Source organism: Astatotilapia calliptera, chromosome 20 (genome assembly GCF_900246225.1).
Source record: "Astatotilapia calliptera chromosome 20, fAstCal1.2, whole genome shotgun sequence".
NCBI classification, from domain to species: Eukaryota; Metazoa; Chordata; class Actinopteri; order Cichliformes; family Cichlidae; genus Astatotilapia; species Astatotilapia calliptera.
The window spans coordinates 11,037,788-11,057,835 of NC_039321.1; the positions used below are offsets into that span (position 1 = coordinate 11,037,788).

Here is a 20,048-nt window from a genome sequence, read left to right on the forward strand (position 1 = left end):
TCCACTCTGTAGGTAAGTCTGTGACCTACTCACTGGCTGTGTTTACATTTAGATTTACTTCTGAATAAGTTTGAGATATTAACTGAAAATTTTTAACTTGTGAATTGCAAGAAAACATTTGTTCAGTGGCAGAAAAGTAAGTGAAAAAGTTGTAAGCTGTAGTTACTGACACTGGAAAGAATGCGTGTGAATGTGAGTGCCAGTGGTTGTCTGTGTTGACACACTGGAGGGTGCCACAGCCTGCCCTGGATGCAGTGGCTGCCCCAGAGGCCACCTCAGGCTGTCACGGATCCAGAGGCTGCTCCAGTGGTGCTCCAACAGCCGCCCCAGCTGGAGGCTGCCCCAGGTTGCCACGGAGCCTTTGCTAATTTCGTTTCTGTGCCAGCCTCAGACAGTATGAATTCTGTTTCTGCCAGGTCTCCAGAAACCTGATCTGTGTGCTTCCCAGTTCTCCAGGGCCGGGCCTTGTGTTTCCCAGCCAGCTTATTCAAAGACAGTTTAAATACTAAGAGTAGCAGAGTAACACTGTCAGACTTCCTTGAGACTTTTGCCCTGTATTTTGAATTTGATGGCAACAACATTTGAGAAAAAGTTTGCTACTGTGTAGCGTCTCCTCTTCTTCTAACAAAAGTCAGCAAATGTCTGTGAACTGAGATCAGCTGCTAGACTTTTGGAAGAGGACCACACTGATACCAAGTCAGACAATAGGCTGTGATTCTACAAATATTATATTTTCTCTGAGCACAGATAGATTTCTTGTTTAATCCTAATGTAATGTATTCCTGGCCTGTAAATCTTCTCTGATTCCATTTTAAATGAGTCTGGGCTCAGAGAAGATTTACAGTATGTTCTACTAAATAAAATTATGTTTGAATTAAATGTAGCTAACCCGCCTCATTGACGTTGCATACAACTACACTTCCCAGCATTCACTTGGTGTTCGTTAAGAGCCCTTAAATGAATTTTTACAACTGTGTTTTTAAATAAAATCCATATAGTAATCATTTATTGTTGTAATAAAACTACGCTGAAGCAAAAATAACGCGTACATGAATATAAAAATTTCCCTCGTGAACCATTCTGTCCATATGACAAAGCGGAAGTGACGTCTTCTTCCTTTCCTCCATTAGGTGAGTGCGTGGTGAGGTCGCGTTTTCTTCGGCTCTCCATCATACCGGTTAATTTAAAGCTATTTTTTTACTTATCTTTGTCCAGATTAAGTTTAGTAACTTGTTTTTATTCGTTAATTTCCAGATTGCAACCATGGGCCGCCGACCAGCCCGCTGGTAAGTCATTTTCTGACCCCGTTTGAGCGAAGGGCCGAGCGAGTGTTTCAGAGGAAAATGGCAGCGGCTCCTGCTCGGCGCCATGTGCACGGTGCTGGCCTGCCCCAGGCCTGAGGAATAAGAATAAAAATAATAATATGTGCTATAAAACCCGGCGTTTCTGTCGTCCTACACTGTGAAGTCCATTTAAATGTGTTCACAACGAGCGCCGTAAAGCAGTCCGTTCACGGGGCACGCTAGCACGGTGCGATAACAGTACAAGCTAAATGCTACTACTTTCAGCCCCAGCCAGAGTCTGTTTGAAGCCGTGAAGAGACTTAAAAGCTCCGAGTCACAGTTTATTGTGGTATAAAATAATTCCGTCACCAAATATTCTGACCCTGTTATAAGCCCACGAAGGTCACCTGACTGTGAGAGTCCTCACTGCGCGGTTTCTTTTATAAATAAATTGTTGGTTTTGATTTAACGTCTGTAAAACAGGAAATGTCCTGATCGTCGGTGTGAATCAGTTTGTGTTACTGACTCAAGGATAGGCTGCCGTATGTTCTCCTGTTTGTCCTGCTTTAAAACACCCGCTGGGAGAAGACACTTTTATATTTAGCTGTTAGTTTTAAATAGACGTGGTTGGGGTCAGACACACGTTGTTGCTATGCTTCAAGCAGGTTTCGCTGATGAACAATCAGATAAAAGGGATAATTGTCGTTTTATGAAGAATACTTGGTTACAGCGGTCTCACAGTCCCTGACAGGTCAGACATCACAGGATAAATGTGTGTCTGAACAGACTCTGGCTTTTTTAGTTTTTGTCTCATCTTTCCTGCTCTGACATCATAAACTCTGTGATTACAGTCAATCAGATGGTGTTACAGCTGCGTAGCCAGCATGTGATTGATGTGGTCCAGCGTGCTGGCTGAAGGGTTGTTAGATTGTCCACCTCTTACACTAAGATTCAGTGTTGGTGACGTGTGTTTCCTCTCACAGCTACAGGTACTGCAAGAACAAGCCGTACCCCAAGTCCCGCTTCTGCAGGGGTGTGCCTGGTACGTTCTCCATGTTTCCTGTTTCAGTCTGTAACACTTCAGTGGGACCATGTTCAGGTGACATCACGGTCACCCCTCTGGACCGAACTGTCACAGTGGGCTGCTGTGACTCCTGCAGCTCATTAAGCCGACCGGTCTCGCTGTGGTGCGGTTCTGGTGTGCAAAGGCTGCAGACACTGACTCTTTGGTTGTGTATGTCCTCAGCTGGGAGGTGCTGAGTGCTTTAAGGGACCACTGAGACAAAATGCTGCTGCTGTGTGGCTCACAATTAATTAGTTGGTCATCATTGTTTCATTTTTAAAGCTGCTTTTCCATTGGTACCTACTCAGATCGGCTCAGCGCGTTTTTCCATTAGGTCATAGTAGTACCAGGTACTATAAAGGTACCTTTATCGTACCTGCTTGGCCCGGGTTTCAAACGATCCGAGCAGGCAGTAAAATGTGATGTCATCAGACTGCAGGCCGCCGATTGGCTGGGCAGTAGCATCACGAGAGCGTCTCGTTCCCCGAGTCTGACGACGTGCCACAGGCCGAGCAGCAGGTATGTTCTCCACATCCACCTTTGTTGGAGTGTTCGTGTCACACGTTTATTCGGGACGTGTTGCTATGACGACAGCTGCGTCAGGTGACTCCAGTCGATCCGAGTAGGCGCTGATGGAAAAGCCCATGAGTTGGTCTCGCTGATGCAGACGTGAGTTTCAGTGTTCTTATCCTTCCTCTTCTGTTCTCATCAGACCCCAAGATCAGGATCTTTGACCTGGGCAGGAAGAAGGCCAAGGTGGATGAGTTCCCCCTGTGCGGCCACATGGTCTCTGATGAGTACGAGCAGCTGTCATCAGAAGGTGAGGAGACCAGGAGCCACGACTAACACACCTGTTGGTAACGTGTGTGCTTCTTTGTAGGAGCACACTTTGGCCCGTGAGTGCAGTTTACTGATAAAGACAGTGAGACGATGGCCTCTGTGGTTAAAAGACCAGGTTGCTTTAAACGTTTTGTTAGAGGTGTTATAGCTGAATGAGCCAGTCTCGTTTTCCAGTTTAGATCACTGGCTGTTCCCAGTGTTTGTTCGGGGGGGTACTGATTACTACTGTGGGAAACTATTGTATAGCTGTGAGATGTTTGTAACCTAATGTAACAGCTTGTATATTAAATATAAAAACTATCCTAGTATACAGCACACACACTCTCTGCGAGCTTTAAAGCTGCTCCATAAAGACTCGTGTATATGAGGAAGGAGCCAGTTAAACTGGGCCACAGCTGCTTACTGGCACCAGGAACGTTAAACTGGGCTCGTCACAGGTTCAGTGCATCAGGCAGATAGACTTGGTGCTAATGTGTGACTCGTCTGTGGAGGGTCTGCTGTATCACAGTGGGTAACAGGAGGAAGGCTGCTCAGCCACACCCTGAGCACGTTACTCAGTAAGGAAGCATGCACTGCTGCCTGCATGAGTACGTTACTGTTAGAGGATGCACTGAGCCTGGTAGCTGCAGTGTTGGGTCTTAGGGGAAAGTAAAGGTTCCAGGTTAGAACAGTAAAGTTTGTCTTGACTGCGTTCGAGTCCTGGGTTCAGAGAGACGTCAGAGCACAGCTCTCACTCGTGTGATGACCTCAGTAAGCCCCTCCTCCTCAGTTTGTCTGGCTCGTGTTAATGCTGCAGTCAGTCAGGGTTGTTGGCAAACACAAACAGCGGTGCCTATAACTTCATGCATGTTGTGCTTCAACCCCTGTAGCTCTGGAAGCTGCCCGTATCTGTGCTAACAAGTACATGGTGAAGACCTGCGGTAAGGACGGTTTCCACATCCGCATGCGTCTGCACCCCTTCCACGTCATCCGCATCAACAAAATGTTGTCCTGTGCTGGAGCTGACAGGTGAGAGGCTGACTGACCCGTAGCCCTGCTGCACTGAGCGCAGTCTGGCTCATCCTGTAATCCTCTTGTTTTGTGTCGGGCAGGCTCCAGACTGGAATGCGTGGTGCTTTTGGTAAACCCCAGGGCACCGTGGCCCGCGTGCACATCGGTCAGGTGATCATGTCCGTGCGTACCAAGGCCCAAAACAAGGAGCACGTGGTGGAGGCTCTGCGCAGAGCCAAGTTCAAGTTCCCTGGTCGTCAGAAGGTAAACGCTCCCAAAGCTTCTGCTGTAATAAATGTAAAGTGACGTGAGTCCTCTGCAGCTTATTAAGCCGACCGGTCTCGCTGTGGTGCGGTTCTGGTGTGCAAAGGCTGCAGACACTGACTCTTTGGTTGTGTATGTCCTCAGCTGGGAGGTGCTGAGTGCTTTAAGGGACCACTGAGACAAAATGTGTCTTCATCAGGGACTTAGTGTAAGTAAGTGTACTGAAAGGCTGAACCCATGTCTGTGCTCTCGCCCTCAGATCCACATTTCCAAGAAGTACGGCTTCACCAAGTTCAACGCCTGTGACTTTGATGACATGATGGCCGAGAAGCGTCTGATTCCTGATGGCTGTGGGGTCAAATACATCCCCAACAGAGGCCCTCTGGCCCGCTGGAGGGCCCTGCACGCAGTCTGAGGCTGCTCTCTGTGCCCACATAATCAATAAAGATGGCTTTGATTACAAAAGTGATGAGAGCGTGGCTTTGTCTTCATTGAACATGAAATCGCACATCAAGTCTGGGGGAGGTTTTCTAACGTGGTGTCCAGTTGCACTTGAGACTGGACACATTAATCTTACCACAGGTGTTAGGAGTTATACTGAAGTGTGAGCAGTGTGTGTGAGGATCGTTACAGATCCTAACCTCTATAACTGCATACAGTCCCACACTAACAGCTGATGGTCTCCTTCATGGGGCTCAAAGTATTCAGCCTTTAATTCTGTTAATTTACAGCTGAGGAAACACTGAACACGCTTTGGACTGTAAAGGTAACATGCTGAAAGCCTCGTCTGTCTTCTCTCTGCTGTCCCACAAATGACATGAACAGGTATCCACATTCATTGATACTGAACACAGGTGGATGTTACCTTCTGACAGGTAACAGTCACGTGGAGCTGCAGCTGTACTGTAAACACCAGTTTAACCAAAATAAGAACAAAGTTGTAACATTAAAGAACAGCGGCTCAGTAGGATGAGTGCTCTGCAGTGATCAGACCTGTGACGTGTCCATGCTCTCAGCTCAGTTTGACTTGTTGCTGCGTTTCAGGTAAAGAGCTTTAAATGAACTTGCGTCTGTGTTCTTATTGACGAGCTGCTGAAGCATCGGGAACAGCTGACAGCTAAACGTGTTGGCAAATCAGGATTAGAAGATAATCAAACACATTATTGCTGCCATCGCTGTTCACCCGTTGCCTACTGGTGGTGGTCAGAGGGCCCGGTGGCGCCAGTGTCCGGCAGCCTCACCTCTGTCAGTGCGCCCCAGGGTGGCTGTGGCTACAATGTCGCTTGCCATCACCAGTGTGTGAATGTGTGTGTGAATGGGTGGATGACTGGATATGTAAAGCGCTTTGGGGTCCTTAGGGACTAGTAAAGAACTATATAAATACAGGAAATTTACCATTTATTTATTTTTGGTTAACTTAGGGATATAATGTCCAGTAGGTGGAGCTACTGTTTCTGTTTTTAAGGAGACCAAATGAAGGTCCTGGTTCAGCGTCTGCAGCTCCCACCATAGCACCAGCTGTACTGCTGTATGTAGTTCAGTGCTCACTGTTGCGCTTCTCGTGGGACATTTCTGTGAGAAACAGTTTTTGCAGTACGTTTGGAGTCCGTAACGTTTGTTTTCATCCATCTGTTTGGCACCGGTGTGTCCCTGCTTCATCCAGGCCGACCTGTCCGCTGGAGACAGGAGGACAGTCTGCAGGTTCTCCCGTGTTTTCCTGGCTGGCTTCCTCCTACGGTCCAGAGACATCTGTTAGTGGGTGGGGCTAACTGGTGATTCTAGATTTCCTGTTGGAATCACTGGCAAGAAGATTACAAAGAAATGAAATCTAGTATGAAAGTTTGGACAGCGGTGGAGTGGACACTTCCTTGCATTCAGGTGATGGCTGGTTTCACCTGTGTCTTTGTATGCCACAGCGTAGCTTGTGCCAGGTGTTGGACACTGGCTGTGAGACACAGTTCACAGATCCGGACTTGTGAGTGGGAGGACACCGTGTGATTATTCCACAGCTGGACTCCAGGTGTCATCCCAGATTCCCAGCAGGACACTGATCCGAGTTAGAAACGCTGAGGAGTGAACCACGTCAGGTGCCTCCACCTGTAAAGCTGTTCCTGTTTCAGGTTCCTCAGTGTTGCCCCCTGCTGTTAGTTTAACAGCCCTTTCTGCTAACTGACCAGATCAATATCTCTGAAGTGTAACTGACACGGTCCTAAGCTCTGATGAACAAGTCTTCTTTGAATGTTTTGGAGCAGTGTACACGTCTTTAACCTGCAGGCTGTCTTAAACTTCCCACACCTGATCTGTTCATCTGTGGACTGTTTGCCTCCTCACAGTAAATACTTAAGTCATATATGTGTAACCAGGCAGGTTTGTGGTTTTTTACTTTGAAGTATTCAAATGTTAATGTCTGCAATGATTTTCCTGATAAAGACTTGATCTCTGACAAACAGAACAAAGTTTTTCACAGCAGCAGATCTCCTGTTGCTTCCTCCTTGTAGTCCCTCCTACAGGAAACAGAGTGGCGGGGGTAGCTTTGAGTTTCAGTCGAGAGACAGGAGTAAGAAGCGGACACACCCTACAACTCCAAGAAGTCCCAGAGCTGGTAAGCTGTAGTTTGACGACCCACAGAAGGAGCGAGCGAAGGAAAAGCCGTCTCAGTGGAGCGTGTGACCTGTAATCTGCTGCTGTGTGTTTATGACTACAGAGCTGCACTCTCCTACACACTAAGCTGTGTGTCTGGGTTCAAGACCTGACAGCTGGAGCTCACATTACAGCAGCTGGTACAGCCTGCTACACACACGCTGTAGTTTCATGTGTTGTGCTGAAAGTAGACGTGTAACAGCTTTAGAGCTAACAGAGCTGAACTAGAGTCATTTCTCCATGTTTCCCATGACGTCAGGATCATTCCTGCGATGGTCACTGCTCCGTGTTTTCTGTTTAATTTTAGGATTTTATCATCTTGTTTTCTGGAGTTTCGCTTCTTGTTTTCCACGTTAGTTTCAGATGTGTGCCGTGGGTTTTCCATGATTGTTTCCGTGTGTCCTGTTTCATACTGACTGGACTGTTATGTTTGTTTGTTTTCCTTCATATTTCTCCTGTTTGGGTTTCTGGACATTGTTCTCCAGGCCCTGAGGAAATGATGTGGTTACAGTCGCTGCAGGACACTAAGAGCAGTGACAGACTGAAGTAACTGAACACCGTGGTCTTCCTGTCAGGGACTCATCAGTCCACAGATGTGATTGCACTCATTAATGCAAAACATCTGTGGCTGAGGGGGGACCTTGGACAGATCTGGACTAGTTTGGTTTCCTGAAGACGTGTCAGCTCTATCTTCAGCTCTAAGAACCTGAGTGGATTTGTCCCTTAAGAGGAACCACTACTGATCATGTGCATCATCTCGTGAGCCAAAGTGTGAATGTGTGGGTCATCATCAGCAGGGGTTTCGGGTGAAACCATCGTGACCAACAGACTGAAAGCTAACTGGCTATGTTATTTTGTCTGAAAGTAAATATGAGTGGACATTTTTTAATGAACACACTATTAATTATTTATGTGAGAACATTTTTAAGGAGCTGAAATGGTAACAAATTTAAGAAACACAGACAGAGGACACGGAGCAAACATCATCTCTGTGGGCAACAAGTGTTTACATGTGGACGGTTTTATACATACACACGATTGAACTCAGTTTGACCCTTTTTATGCTAGTGGGTTTTAAATAGATAATGATGCAGGGCAGCACGGTGGTGCCAGGGTTAGCACTGTTGCCTCACCAGCAGAAGGCCCTGGGTGGCAGTCCATCATCTGACCGAGGTCGCTGTGTGTTCTAGCTGTGCCTTCCTGGGTTCCCTCTGGCTCCCTCAGTCCAAAGACATGCGGCTTTAGCTTAACTGGAGACTGTAAATTGCCCATAGAACGGGTAAATGTGAGCCTCTGCATTGGCCCTGTGACAGGGTGGTGACGTGTTCAGGGTGGAACCCCCCCTCCCAGGTCACCTGACCTTAGATAAGGGGGAGAACAAATATGTGGTTCATGTCTAAGATTTATGCTAAAGCTATTGTTGGTCATCAGGAGGAATTGGAGAAGTGAATAATTTTAATTTCACAAGAAACAGGAAGAAACAGGAAGTTTCACTGCTGAGTCAAACCACGAGAAACAGGAATAATCACAGTTCATGTTTATGCACAAGCAACAACAGCCATTAGATTTGTGCTGGTTTGCTGTTTACTTCTTTTTATCAATTAAAATCATTCAAATTAAAAACCTTTTAGTTATACAACCCCAGCTCCAAAAATGTTGTTCCCAAATCAAACAGACGGTGAAACACCATTAGAGGAAAATATTCTGGATTTGATGGCAGCAACAAACTCCCGTCTTCTTTGCACCATCAGAGATGCAGTGGTCTGTCTCCTCTTTAGTCCACGTCTCAGTTATGTTCACATCAAAGCTTCCATCAAAAGTGTTTTTTTTAAACACCAAACAAAGCTGAATTTGTCCCGTAGCAGCCCTCAGCTCATGTGTTTCATCATGTTTCTCGATGGGGACTGTGCTTCCTTCCAGCTGTTGGCCATGAGTCTGTCTCTCCTCCTGCTGCTTGCCGTCCTCGTGGATGTGACCGATACTAAAGCTGGTTCAGATTTTAGGATCTGTGCCTTCAACACACAACACTTTGGTGAATCCAAGTCGAAGAAGAGTGACGTTATGGTGACTCTTGCCAGGGTAAGGTAAAAAGAAAGACTGGGTAAGAGTGCTTGTGTTCTTGTATTTGTCTCAAGCAGCTGAGGGACAGTGTCGTGGTTCTTTAGTGGACGATAGTCACTACATGGCTGTAGCTAGTGGGGCCACTAACAAACTGACAGAATTACTCAGTGAATCAGTAAAAATGATTTGTTTAGAGAAACTTGTTTCCTGTTTGAAAATTTGTTCACCACATTGTGAAATTAACCAAAGCAACCAAACAAAGGCTATGAAGACACTTCCATGCATTATCATTTAGCACCACAAGGTGGCGCAGAGTCAATGCCAACGCGTTCCTTACTACATCAGTCGGAATGAACACGTTCTAATTTGCGCGGTGGTCTGGGAAAAGGACCAAAAAGAACAAATATAACAAATATTTTTAGGGATGCAGGACATTTTTATTTTATTGCAGGTGACCAGCGGGGCGAATAATGAGTGGCTCCTCTGTGTGTCCCACTCCCACTCACCTTTTCATGGCTGTGCTGTGTCTCCATTTCAGATCATCACACGCTGTGATGTGTGTTTGCTCCAGGAAGTGAGAGACAGTAGAGGAAAAGCTTTACCACTGCTGCTCGACTCCCTAAAACGGTGATTATTCATTCGCTTCCACCCACACACACCAACACACACACACACCCACAGATACCCACAGATACCCCCACAGACACCCACACACAGACCCACCCCCACAGACACCCACACACAGACCCACAGTCACCCACACACACCCACAGACACCCACAGACACATGTTATTGCATAAGTTTGGAGGTGAGTGGTTTGGACTCTAAATGCTCAAACTTAGCGACTGACACATGCAGTGACTGCATCCCCGTCCCATCTGTGCTGTTTCACCCTCAGGTTTGACACCAAGTATAAATATGAGACTGTGGCCAGCGAGAGACTGGGCAGGTCTGAGACATACCAGGAGCAGTACGTGTTTGTGTACAGGTGAGCTACACCTCTGTGCACAGGACATCTAAGTGCAGGTATAGTGACGGAGTCTGGCTTCACTGAACCTGAATGTGTTCAGGAAGGAGACGGTGAGGGTCACGGACCAGTATCAGTACCCTGATAATAAACCAGGAGACGTCGACGCTTTCTCCAGAGAGCCATTTGTTGTCCGCTTCAGAGCGGACCGCACAGGTCGGTCCCCGATGCTTCCCTGTGACAGAATGGAAATATTGGTGCTGTTGGATGGATTCTCCCTCTAACCCTCATTTCCATCCTCAGCTATAAAGGAGTTTGTTCTCATACCTCAGCACACCACACCCTCCAACACCACCAAGGAGCTCGATGCCCTCTATGATGTTCTACAGCATGTGAGAAACATGTGGAAAACTGAGGTAAAGACTATTTTGGCATTCATCAAACAGACAAGAAGTCAATACCACAGGTGTACATGGTGACCGCTGTGCTGTAATGGGCAGAATGTGATGCTTCTTGGAGACTTTAATGCGGGCTGTGGCTACCTCGCTAAGAAGAACAGGAAGAATGTGCGCCTAATCACAGACACGAATCTTATTTGGCTCATCCCAGACGACGCTGACACCACCGTGCGATCTACCACAACCTGCCCCTACGACAGGTAAACGCACAAAGCTTTGATTCAGGAGAGTTCCCAAGATTTTAGGATCCCTGGAACTTTTCAAGAAACAAAGTTTCCTTTGATAAAAGCTGATATGCAATATGTAAATGTAAGCAGACTATAGCAGACTTAAATGTGACCGTGTGAATGAAATAAGAGACATGAGTAAATGTGTGCTGCTCTCTGCTTGTGCCAACAGGATTGTTGTGAATGGGGAAACCTTTCACAGAGCCATCGTGCCTGCTTCAGCCAAACCGTTTAACTTTCCAGAGGAATACGGACTGACGGAGGGGCAGGTAACAGTCCACACTCTGCATGTCTGTACCAGTGTGTGTGGACTGTACAGAAACACACACCTACAGAGTGTGTTAAACACGGTGTGCTGTGATTTTGTTACTGAAACAGATCAAACTCTGTTCATTTGTTGACACTGGCTGTTCTTCCTGTTTTTTATTCAGGCGCTGGATGTCAGCGACCATTACCCGGTAGAGGTCCTGCTAAAGGTCAAGGATTCCAGAGCCTTTCTTGGGGGCTCATCTATTACCAGTGGAAACCAGTTTATGACTTTGTTTGTCCTAAGCCATGTTGCCTTTCAAATATTGACAAGGTAGTTAAATAATAAACCTGGAGGATGAGATAGGTCTGTGTTATAGCCAAGTTCATGAACTGATGAGGACATGCGGAGCTGAACTTTCCAAACATCCCTGATGTTGGTCTGCAGGTTAAAAAAGATAAAATTACACAACTATTTACCTTCAACAATATGGCTTTGACTGCAGTGTACAATGGCCGAGCTGTGTGTGGATGTGTATGCGTGACTTCACTGTTAGGCTGCAGATTCGCTCAGTTTATGGCAGCTGGACCCAAAGTGTTCAAAGATCAAATACACATGATTTCATCCACAGCACACAAAACTGTGCACACAACTGACAATGAAAGTTTCTCACCTGCTGTAAATATTTGTGAGTGTGTTTATGGTGTAAAAATCATCTGAGGCCAGGTTTGTTTTCAGTGCAGAGGTATGTGTAAACTTCATGTTTCGCTGTTTTCTGTTTGTTTTTTTCAGCCTTTAGTGCGACAGGACAGAAAGACGAGGAGTAAGACATGCTGCTCACGGCTGCAGGCTCGATTCAAACACAGGCCTAAAGGCCGTAAACTTTAGTGTGTTCCCAGGATGAGCGGGGGAGTTTCTAAATACGATCGAGGACACGCTAACCTCCTTTCCTTTCTTGTTTCTGATTGGACAGCCAAATTGGACTTTTCTGCTCCTGCACACACTATTAAACTATCATTGATTCCCATTATTGTGTCATGACCAGCTTCTTGAGATGTCTTCATGGACAGTTTGCAGATCATCATGTGTCAGACTGGACACTGTGGACGACTGCTCTGTGGGCTTAGATCCTGCCTGTGTTCTTACCTAGTGTCAGAATCCTCGGCTGTGCAGCAGAAGACTGTTTGATGAATTCTGAGTGAGAAGTTTACAACAGAGGTGCACAGCTTTGGTCTGCGTACAGAGAGCGTCTGTATGTGCTGCTGCTGCTCTGATCGTCCACATGTCAGCCACAGAGACAAAGTGAAAAAAGTGTGAAAACCTGAAAACTGTAACAGCTGAACTTCCTGCTGAACTCTGCTCCTTTCCCAATCGATCAGTATTAGACAGACACAGTGTGTCATACACGCCGAGCACAACCCAAACAGACATGCTTCATTTTTCTTGCTTAATATACAAAACAAAGCCTCCCAGTCTTTGTTTTATTGCAGCTACAAAGCTTGTCGTTTGTTACTCTGACATGAAAGTGTTGGCACTACATGAATCTGAAGTCGTAACTCTGATAGACCCTCACCATCATGTTGTACTGAAGCACACACAGCACCTCACTCTCTCTCTAAATCACACGTGCAAAATAAAATTAATCAGCACCATGGAGGACAACAGCAATCCCAGGCTGTGGGACACGTACACGTCATATAAGGTCACACCACGATGTCTGTAATCATGGAACAAAGGAGAAGTGTCCACAAACCCACTGTGTGCGTCACCTCATCCTCGGTCTGTGTTACTTTACAGTGGAACAGACACTCATATTACAGTAAGAGCACATATTATAACAACAGTAGTAACAATGTTTCAGACTGTATCTTTTGAGCCTTGCGGGTCGTTGTACTCATCCTGCTCTCTTCTCTCTCTCCTCTTTTGAGCACCATTTTTCGCTTTGCTCGCTCAACATGAAATAAAATGCTGCTGTGCTGTTTAACTCTATAAGACAAAACTGTCGCATGGTTGACGTCAGCAGGTCTGCAGGGATTTAGTCAAATTCTCAGGCAAAATTCTTTGAGGATCTAATTGTTTGAGGACCAGGCAGCAAGTTTAGAAGGTACCAGTACTATATTTCCCAGCATGCATCTGTGCCATCACAGCTTTCCCGAATAGGTGTATACTTTAATCAGTGTAGTGTAAAATATGTAAGGACAGATTTGAAAATAATCCTGATCAGAACAACGTGTGCTGTAAAAACTATGACACAGAGCAGAACTCTTATGATGTGGTCACTTTGCATTACACACTTATATTAACTGTGTTACGTCAGAGTCAGGCCTGGGAGTGCCCGGCTGACCTGTGGGATGTCGCTTGCAGCTGTAGCTGTGACAGTATCATCGTCATACCCTCCAAGCCTGGAGCTGTAACATAGATATTACAGCTGTGTTGACCTTTGGAAATAAGAAATACTTTTTGTATTTCTGTTGGCGTAAACATTAGAAGATAAGAAGAAGAAGACATTTTGTGTGTCTGCTGCATGAGTTTGATTTGTCCAGACTTTTGCATGGAGCTGAATGTCTCAAGTCAGATCAAAGGAAACGACCTCTATTTTTAAAATATCTGATTTATTTTTCTGCACATCAAACTGCCCTGAAGCAGTGCTGGCATGCACGCATTGCACAGTATCAGGGTTACAATTCCATGTTATTCAGCACATAGTGCAGACTGTGTGTTGCAAGGATCAGATTTACTGTCAGTGATGCTTGCGTGTGGTGGCAGCGTGCCTGTGTTTGTGCTGAGTTATCTGCTATTTGTGTCCTATTTGTCTTGTCTGTTTGCTCTTCTTCTGCTCTGTTTATTCTGGTATGCAATCCTAACGGCGTTATCTGTGACAGAAACAGAAGCACACAGATAACAGAAACAAACCTGCACACTTACATTTGGAAAATCTGCAGGTTTGTCTTTTTTCACTTTGTAAATTGTGTGTCAGCTAGTTCAGTATTTCCTGATTCACTGAAACCATGTGTCCTCAAAGATTCAAGATTCAAAGATTCAAGCGTTTATTGTCACGTGTACAAAGAAAAGCATTTCTCTGTGCAATGAAAGTCTTTCTCTGCTGTCCACACACAGATGCAGGTTAATATGTACAAACAGATCAAATAAAAAAAGCATAAATAAATACAACAGAATAAAACTGAGGTAGATATCAATTTCTCTACTTTGTGCAGACAATCAAACAGCATAAAGAGTAGTTTAGCTGTTGGCCATGAAATAAAAACACAGCTTCTTCAGTGGAAACAGTATTTTATGGAGCCCATCAGCAAAAAGGGAATTAGGGCATCGTGAGCAGACTGATGTCAGGTTAATAAATCAGAAGATAACATGTGAGTTCATTACACAGTTTCAGTTCTGAAATAAATGACTTTTTGAAGTTACAGTGAGCCAAGTGTCTTTGTTACACAGACCTGTCGGTCTATCCTTCAGGCCTGGGCCCTCTAACACATAGACCACAAGAAAAATGACTAAATCCTGTTTTGCATGGTTGGATCTGAACAAGGTTCCAGGTCGAGCTTCAACATGCAACAAGAAGAAATGTTACTGAGACAAAACATTTTGCTGAGCATGCAATTTATTGAAAACAACATTTAAACTGAAACAGGCTGTTTGACAGGACCACACCTCCAGAAACCCTATAACCCCCCCCCCCCCCCCCCCCAAAAAACAAAGCAAAGGTCCAAACATGAACTCAGTAAAGAGCTCTACTGTTATCGATCACTTCAAAAATTCATTGCAGCACGTTTGATCCAAGCAGGACTGTATGTTCTTTGCATGTGTGTATAATCATGTCAAATCCTTCACTGGGCGAGCACCTGGCCACATGTTTGGGCACGTATCCAGCTGAACAAAAGTCTGGGGGGTAAGGTTTGTTTAGCACGATAAGATGAGACTGCAAACAGACTCAAAGCTATAAATGCTGCGTGTTTCTGCTGCAAGCATCAGTCTCACTGGGTCCCCTGAAACCATGCTCCGCCTCAGCAGCACGCTCTGTGAGTACAGTCAGCATTTTCTCATTCATGTTGTTTTCTAGCTGAAGAAGATTTCTTCAGTTCATGTATTTAAGGGTAAAGTATCACGTGTTTTCATATTTGGCCACATTATAAATTGAGAGTGCTGCTCCTTTGTTTTTCAGTGTTGGCAGCAGCCTGTCTGCTTGTTAGCACAGGTAAGTGTCTGCTAGTCTGATTGTTTCTCAGTGTGCTTAGTTTTAATATGTGAGTTAGACTAATTGCTCCATGTGTGCTTTAAAGGTGCGCAGAGAGTCATCACGTGTGGGAACCACGTCCACCGGCTGAGCTGTGGTAAGACCCAACCACTCATGTTTCTCAGCGCTGCAGTGTTTCTACGTGTTATTGTTATTTATTTATTGGGGACGAATGTCGAACACAGATCACATCATAGACACACAGTGAGGTACGAGAGCAGAAACACTCAGGACCGACTTTAAACCATGAGTACAGAACTCCACATGCTGATATCCAGCAGAAGCTTTACACCATAGTGTCCTATTCCTCCAGTTTTTATTCACATCTCTTCAGCTGCCTTAGAAAAAGTGTCCATACAGAAAGCCAAAGTGGTCGTATAGAGCCAGGAGCCACACACGGTGGTACATTACCCCCACACTCTGAGGATAGGCGGGAGAGAATGGACGGGTGGATTTTAAACCCTGTGAAGTGTTTCAGCAAACATACACCGTCATTTACCGCCTGGAAGAACCTCCACACAACATTGCATCAAAACTAAATAAGTGGCACACATGAGTTTAATATAATCACCACTAAGTTAGATTTGGAAAACACGCCCGTTTCTTTAAGGGATCCTTGATTTGGTTCTATGAGTACAGAGTATGTAAGACAGGAATGACATTTGTGTTTGGGAAGCATACAAAGCAGCGAGTGAGCATCTCTGCAGTTTGTGTTTGTGAGTTTGTGAAGCTGACGGCAGCTGCAGACGTCCCTGGTTGGTAAGCTCTGTCGTTGCGTTTGAATACCTGCCTCTGTGATGTCCAACAGAAACTGGAGTGATTCGTGTCCAGGAGTCCATGTATGGACGAAGAGACCGGGACACGTGCAGTGGAGAGAAAGCTGAAGAGGTGGCCATCAATACTGCGTGCTCTCTGGAGGGTGCTGAAGACACCATCAGGACAAGGTATACGTCCCAATAACACACCGGTATTTGTTATCAATGGATGTCACTGCTGCTGATTACCACATATAGATATTTCTAAGTGTTATAGAAGATTACCAAAAAAGGAATTATGTCTGTTCTAACTGTAACTGATGCATGTTATGTTATCTGCCTGCGCATGAAGGAGCGTTAACCCTGACATATGAAACTGTGTATCTAAGTGCTTCCTCTTGAGATCGACACAGAAGGTGGTATTGTGTACATCGCCACATGCATGTGCTTAATAAATGATTGTTGATTGACTGGACCTGCTCTGAGTTTGTTTCTCAGCCCAACATCAAAGAAGTCGGGACAGGTCCTGTAGAATAACAGGGGATGAAATGTGCTGCATGTATAGTGTGAAACTTCAGTGATGTGAGAGATCATGTCTGGAAGACGAGATGCTTTTTGAAAAGTGAATATAAAAGAATCAGAGTGCCTTCTTGCTTTCATGGATAATGATCGTGGAGTAAGAAATGCCAGGTTATCAGATCCAGTGCAAAGCTGGGACTGCGAGCCTTTCGCCTCAGACAAAACAGACGATTTCACTTTGATGATATTTGTGGGGAATTCCTTTTACCTTACAAGACCCCATAATCACGTAGAACCCAATGAAAGACTGTTCTTCTCAGCGTTGGTGGGATTTCCCATGGTGCTTCACTGCTGACTCTACTTTCTATTATCTGTTCAGCTGTGACGGCAAGAAGGTGTGTGAAGTAACCCCGGCCATCTTTGCAAGAGATCCCTGCAATGACACCTTTAAATACATCCAGACCACCTACACCTGTATACCAGCAAGTGAGTCACGCACCTGCTTTAAACAGTAGGCTCTGAGTGCTCCACCTAATCTGACTGATGTTACTTTGGCAGTTCACCTGATAACCTGCGAGCAGTCTATGGTCGAACTGCAGTGCGGTAAGATCACGTGTGACCCGACAAACTTTGACGTGTCCTGATAACTGCCTCTCCAAGCACCCTTCTTCAGTTTTCAACAGCATGCACTGCTTTCTTTGACAGACCAGGGCCACGTCATCCACGTGTACCATGCTGATTTTGGGCGCCGTGATCCACACATATGCTCCTTCAGACGGGAGGCCTCACACATGGAAAACATCAAGTGTTCAAACCCCACTAGCAAAGTTGCTGAAAGGTACAGCTTTAACATTAATGTGACTTTTTACTGTGAGTGACCAACGAGATCTTAAACATGACTATGAAGTCTTTGGTCTTTGGCACTTTCCTCTCGTAGCTAATGACATATATTTCTGAAGCTAGCGGAGCTGAAAGTATGATTTGGGTGAGCTGGGACGTGCAACCATCACTTTGTGTTCACAGCGTTTGCTGTCCCCACACAGCCAGGGGTTATAGCCTGGGTTTGATCAGTGTTATTAATCACCAGTATTTGGATTTACATAATTAGTGTTGTACTTCTTTTGCACATCCACATCATTCATACACATCGTCTAGTATGAGAAAACAACAAACAAATGTGTCTTTAATTTGCATTGTCAGCTGGGGATCTTTACTACCTGCCTTTAAGTGTTTCATCTGCACTGTGCTGCTCTGCATCCACAGGTGTAATGGGAAACGCACCTGTTCTATGAGAGCAAGCAGTGGAATGCTTGGCGACACCTGTCCGCGTATGTACAAATACCTGGAGCTGACCTACAACTGTCTGAGTAAGTAGCTCAAAGGATGAAGAGTATGTGAACGGTTCATGACACAAGGGGAAGGAAAACCAGCGGCAGAGCCAAACAGGTGCTCAGTGATCCACCTGTGATGCCAACAATAACAGGCTGCTTTATTTAGCTTCCATCTTCATGTGAACTGTTACAGTGAACAGCCAACCACGTCTGACTGTGTGTGTTTGATCTGTTGCAGAATCTGTAGGTGCTTGAGAGGATTAAAGATCCTGCAGTAACAGTATCCTTCACTAAATAAAATACATGAAAAACAACAAGTTTCTGTGTGTTTGTGACTCGTCAGTGTTTTCATGTGTCCTCACATCTGTACAGAGCTTTCACTCACTGGGCCCACGTCCTCATTTAAGAACGAGAACAAACAGCTTGTAGAACTGGGGGAACGTATAGAGATGAGAACTAGAGGGGGTGTGTTTGGAGGCGTGGTCCCGCTCCTGAAATTCAGATACTTTATCTCCAATTTCTATTCTTACTGATCGCTCAGGTCAGAGGCGACAAGAGGATCAAAGTGAAGACATGAAATGAAAGTGAATCTTTAGTGCAACAACATGACATTTATAAAAATACTAGTTTTTCCTTAGCAGGAGAAATGATTTCTATTTACACGCAAAAAACTAAAATGAATAAAAAAAGTTGACCTTTTTTGAGCTATGACACAAGCAAACTGCTGCTGAGCACTCAATCAAGTTCAAACTACAAAAGAAACAGACGGGAGAAAAAGAGGCGATTCTCACAAAGCAGGTTTGATACAAACTTATCACAGTGTGTCAGCAGCTGGACTGAAAGTCAAAGAGAAGCACAGAGAGCGAGTCTGGGAGATCTGTCTGAGGACCCCAGAGGTGCCACGAGACCCGAGGACCTCAGTCTCAAATAAGACAATCGCTAGAACCCTGAACAGGAGCGGACGTGACAGACCAACAGGAGCTCTGACAGACTCGAGCATGCTGGACAAGCTGGAATACGGGGACGGTTGACTACCATGGCAGTGTTACACAGAAGTCTAAAGGTAATAAAAAAAAAAAACGAAAAAATAATGTTGCAGTTATGCTAAATGTAAATATTAGACCATGTAATTTTAAAATCTGTGTTTTTCTCAACACATGACAAAATAGTGAACTTAGAAAATATACACAAATTGTGAAATTGCACCTCTTTAAAATGCAGCTCAATTAAACCTAGCTCCTAGAATAATTTTCACCGACAGTTCTGAGATAAGCTGCATGTTATTCTTGGATGCGGTTGTAGGACCAGCTTTAAAATCGCATGACAAAAATATCATACACATTAAAAAAAACTGTATCACCAACGTAGCCTGGAAAACATTTGCTAGTTAGATGAAGTCAGCTATCTCATCTTAGCATATTTATATGCATATTTATAATCATACGGTTCTTGGAGTGAGTGCATACACTCGTGAAGTTTAGTAACTTCCGGTCACTGCAACAAGCCCAGGTACAGTTTACCGACGGATGGGTGCAGGACCTTGAAATGCACCGTGTAGAACGAAAGACCATCGTACGTATCATAAGTTTACCAGTCTCACAAATTGTCGTCATAAATACACATTCGTTAACCGTTTATTAATAGGACCTTTGAGCTCAACGGTAATTAATTAGTAGTGGAAATAATTTCTCGTAGCATCACAGAAATGTAGCAGTGACAATAATATATGCTGTAATCGTACTGGGCAATTAGTGATACAAAAAACCTGTTTTACCCTGTGAATAAAAGTATATGTTTTTGTCAATGTACCATAATAACAGAAGCGAAACGCAATATTGTGTCAGGACAATTCACTATTTATGCACAATAAACAAAGGAGCATAGCGCGACAATTTCTGTTCAGCGCCAGACTTGCTTGTAACCTATATCACCAATTATGTTATGAAAATGACGCATTAACTACTAAAAAACACTGACCTTCGTGTAAATGCTTGGAGCAGACTAACCTGTGAGCTGGAGTGTTCTGGGACGTTATATTTGATCTTTGAATGGCTGCAATCCAGACCATCCGTCTTGTCTTTGTTACTTCGGAAACATGGCTTGAACAATTTCTCTTCAACGACGTAATCCGATAACAACCGATCTCTTTACCC

The 20,048-nt window shown here is 44.8% G+C and overlaps 3 protein-coding genes and 2 non-coding genes across 7 annotated transcripts; all 5 read left to right on the forward strand.

The window, feature by feature from the left end:
- The first annotated feature begins 1,122 nt into the window (after nucleotides 1–1,122).
- On the forward strand, nucleotides 1,123–4,909 carry rpl10 (ribosomal protein L10). Its single transcript, XM_026154566.1, has 7 exons — nucleotides 1,123–1,141; nucleotides 1,255–1,286; nucleotides 2,267–2,325; nucleotides 3,059–3,166; nucleotides 4,056–4,194; nucleotides 4,278–4,440; nucleotides 4,700–4,909. The coding sequence occupies exons 2-7, from the start codon at nucleotides 1,264–1,266 to the stop codon at nucleotides 4,853–4,855; spliced, it is 648 nt and encodes a 215-aa protein (XP_026010351.1). The 5' UTR covers nucleotides 1,123–1,141; nucleotides 1,255–1,263; the 3' UTR covers nucleotides 4,856–4,909.
- Nucleotides 2,438–2,570, forward strand: LOC113014052 (small nucleolar RNA SNORA70). Its single transcript, XR_003270920.1, has one exon. It is a non-coding gene; the product is annotated as a small nucleolar RNA SNORA70 (small nucleolar RNA).
- Nucleotides 4,493–4,625, forward strand: LOC113014051 (small nucleolar RNA SNORA70). Its single transcript, XR_003270919.1, has one exon. It is a non-coding gene; the product is annotated as a small nucleolar RNA SNORA70 (small nucleolar RNA).
- A 2,032-nt stretch (nucleotides 4,910–6,941) lies between the features above and the next one.
- Nucleotides 6,942–13,019, forward strand: dnase1l1 (deoxyribonuclease I-like 1). Of its 3 annotated transcripts, XM_026154583.1 has the most exons (11): nucleotides 6,993–7,042; nucleotides 7,145–7,220; nucleotides 9,001–9,159; nucleotides 9,680–9,768; nucleotides 10,041–10,130; nucleotides 10,213–10,325; nucleotides 10,413–10,525; nucleotides 10,610–10,767; nucleotides 10,967–11,063; nucleotides 11,226–11,374; nucleotides 11,834–13,019. In XM_026154583.1, exons 3-11 carry the CDS (start codon nucleotides 9,010–9,012, stop codon nucleotides 11,838–11,840), a joined length of 966 nt encoding a protein of 321 aa, XP_026010368.1. In that variant the 5' UTR covers nucleotides 6,993–7,042; nucleotides 7,145–7,220; nucleotides 9,001–9,009; the 3' UTR covers nucleotides 11,841–13,019. The 3 variants fall into 3 exon arrangements, with proteins under 3 accessions (XP_026010369.1, XP_026010368.1, XP_026010367.1); XM_026154584.1 differs by lacking the exon at nucleotides 7,145–7,220 and having other exon boundaries at nucleotides 6,942–7,042; XM_026154582.1 differs by lacking the exons at nucleotides 6,993–7,042; nucleotides 7,145–7,220 and having other exon boundaries at nucleotides 7,228–9,159.
- Nucleotides 13,020–14,984: 1,965 nt separating this feature from the next.
- LOC113013952 (L-rhamnose-binding lectin SML-like) lies at nucleotides 14,985–18,209 on the forward strand. The gene is made up of 9 exons (XM_026155205.1): nucleotides 14,985–15,075; nucleotides 15,219–15,251; nucleotides 15,337–15,387; nucleotides 16,099–16,234; nucleotides 16,944–17,050; nucleotides 17,123–17,167; nucleotides 17,270–17,402; nucleotides 17,828–17,931; nucleotides 18,134–18,209. Exons 1-9 carry the CDS (start codon nucleotides 15,000–15,002, stop codon nucleotides 18,148–18,150), a joined length of 702 nt encoding a protein of 233 aa, XP_026010990.1. The 5' UTR covers nucleotides 14,985–14,999; the 3' UTR covers nucleotides 18,151–18,209.
- Nucleotides 18,210–20,048: the final 1,839 nt, after the last annotated feature.

Excerpts from the sequence above, each read along its gene's own strand:
- rpl10 (XM_026154566.1), top strand. The coding sequence starts at position 1,264 with ATGGGCCGCCGACCAGCCCGCTG. Across the intron at positions 3,167-4,055 it reads CGAGCAGCTGTCATCAGAAG|CTCTGGAAGCTGCCCGTATC; the intron begins GTGAGGAGACCA and ends CAACCCCTGTAG. Across the intron at positions 4,441-4,699 it reads AGTTCCCTGGTCGTCAGAAG|ATCCACATTTCCAAGAAGTA; the intron begins GTAAACGCTCCC and ends TCTCGCCCTCAG.
- LOC113013952 (XM_026155205.1), top strand. The coding sequence starts at position 15,000 with ATGCTGCGTGTTTCTGCTGCAAGCATCAGTCTCACTGGGTCCCCTGAA. Across the intron at positions 15,076-15,218 it reads CCGCCTCAGCAGCACGCTCT|TGTTGGCAGCAGCCTGTCTG; the intron begins GTGAGTACAGTC and ends TTTGTTTTTCAG. Across the intron at positions 16,235-16,943 it reads GAAGACACCATCAGGACAAG|CTGTGACGGCAAGAAGGTGT; the intron begins GTATACGTCCCA and ends TTATCTGTTCAG.
- dnase1l1 (XM_026154582.1), top strand. The coding sequence starts at position 8,734 with ATGTTGTTCCCAAATCAAACAGACGGTGAAACACCATTAGAGGAAAAT. Across the intron at positions 9,160-9,679 it reads TTATGGTGACTCTTGCCAGG|ATCATCACACGCTGTGATGT; the intron begins GTAAGGTAAAAA and ends TCTCCATTTCAG. Across the intron at positions 11,064-11,225 it reads ACGGACTGACGGAGGGGCAG|GCGCTGGATGTCAGCGACCA; the intron begins GTAACAGTCCAC and ends TTTTTTATTCAG.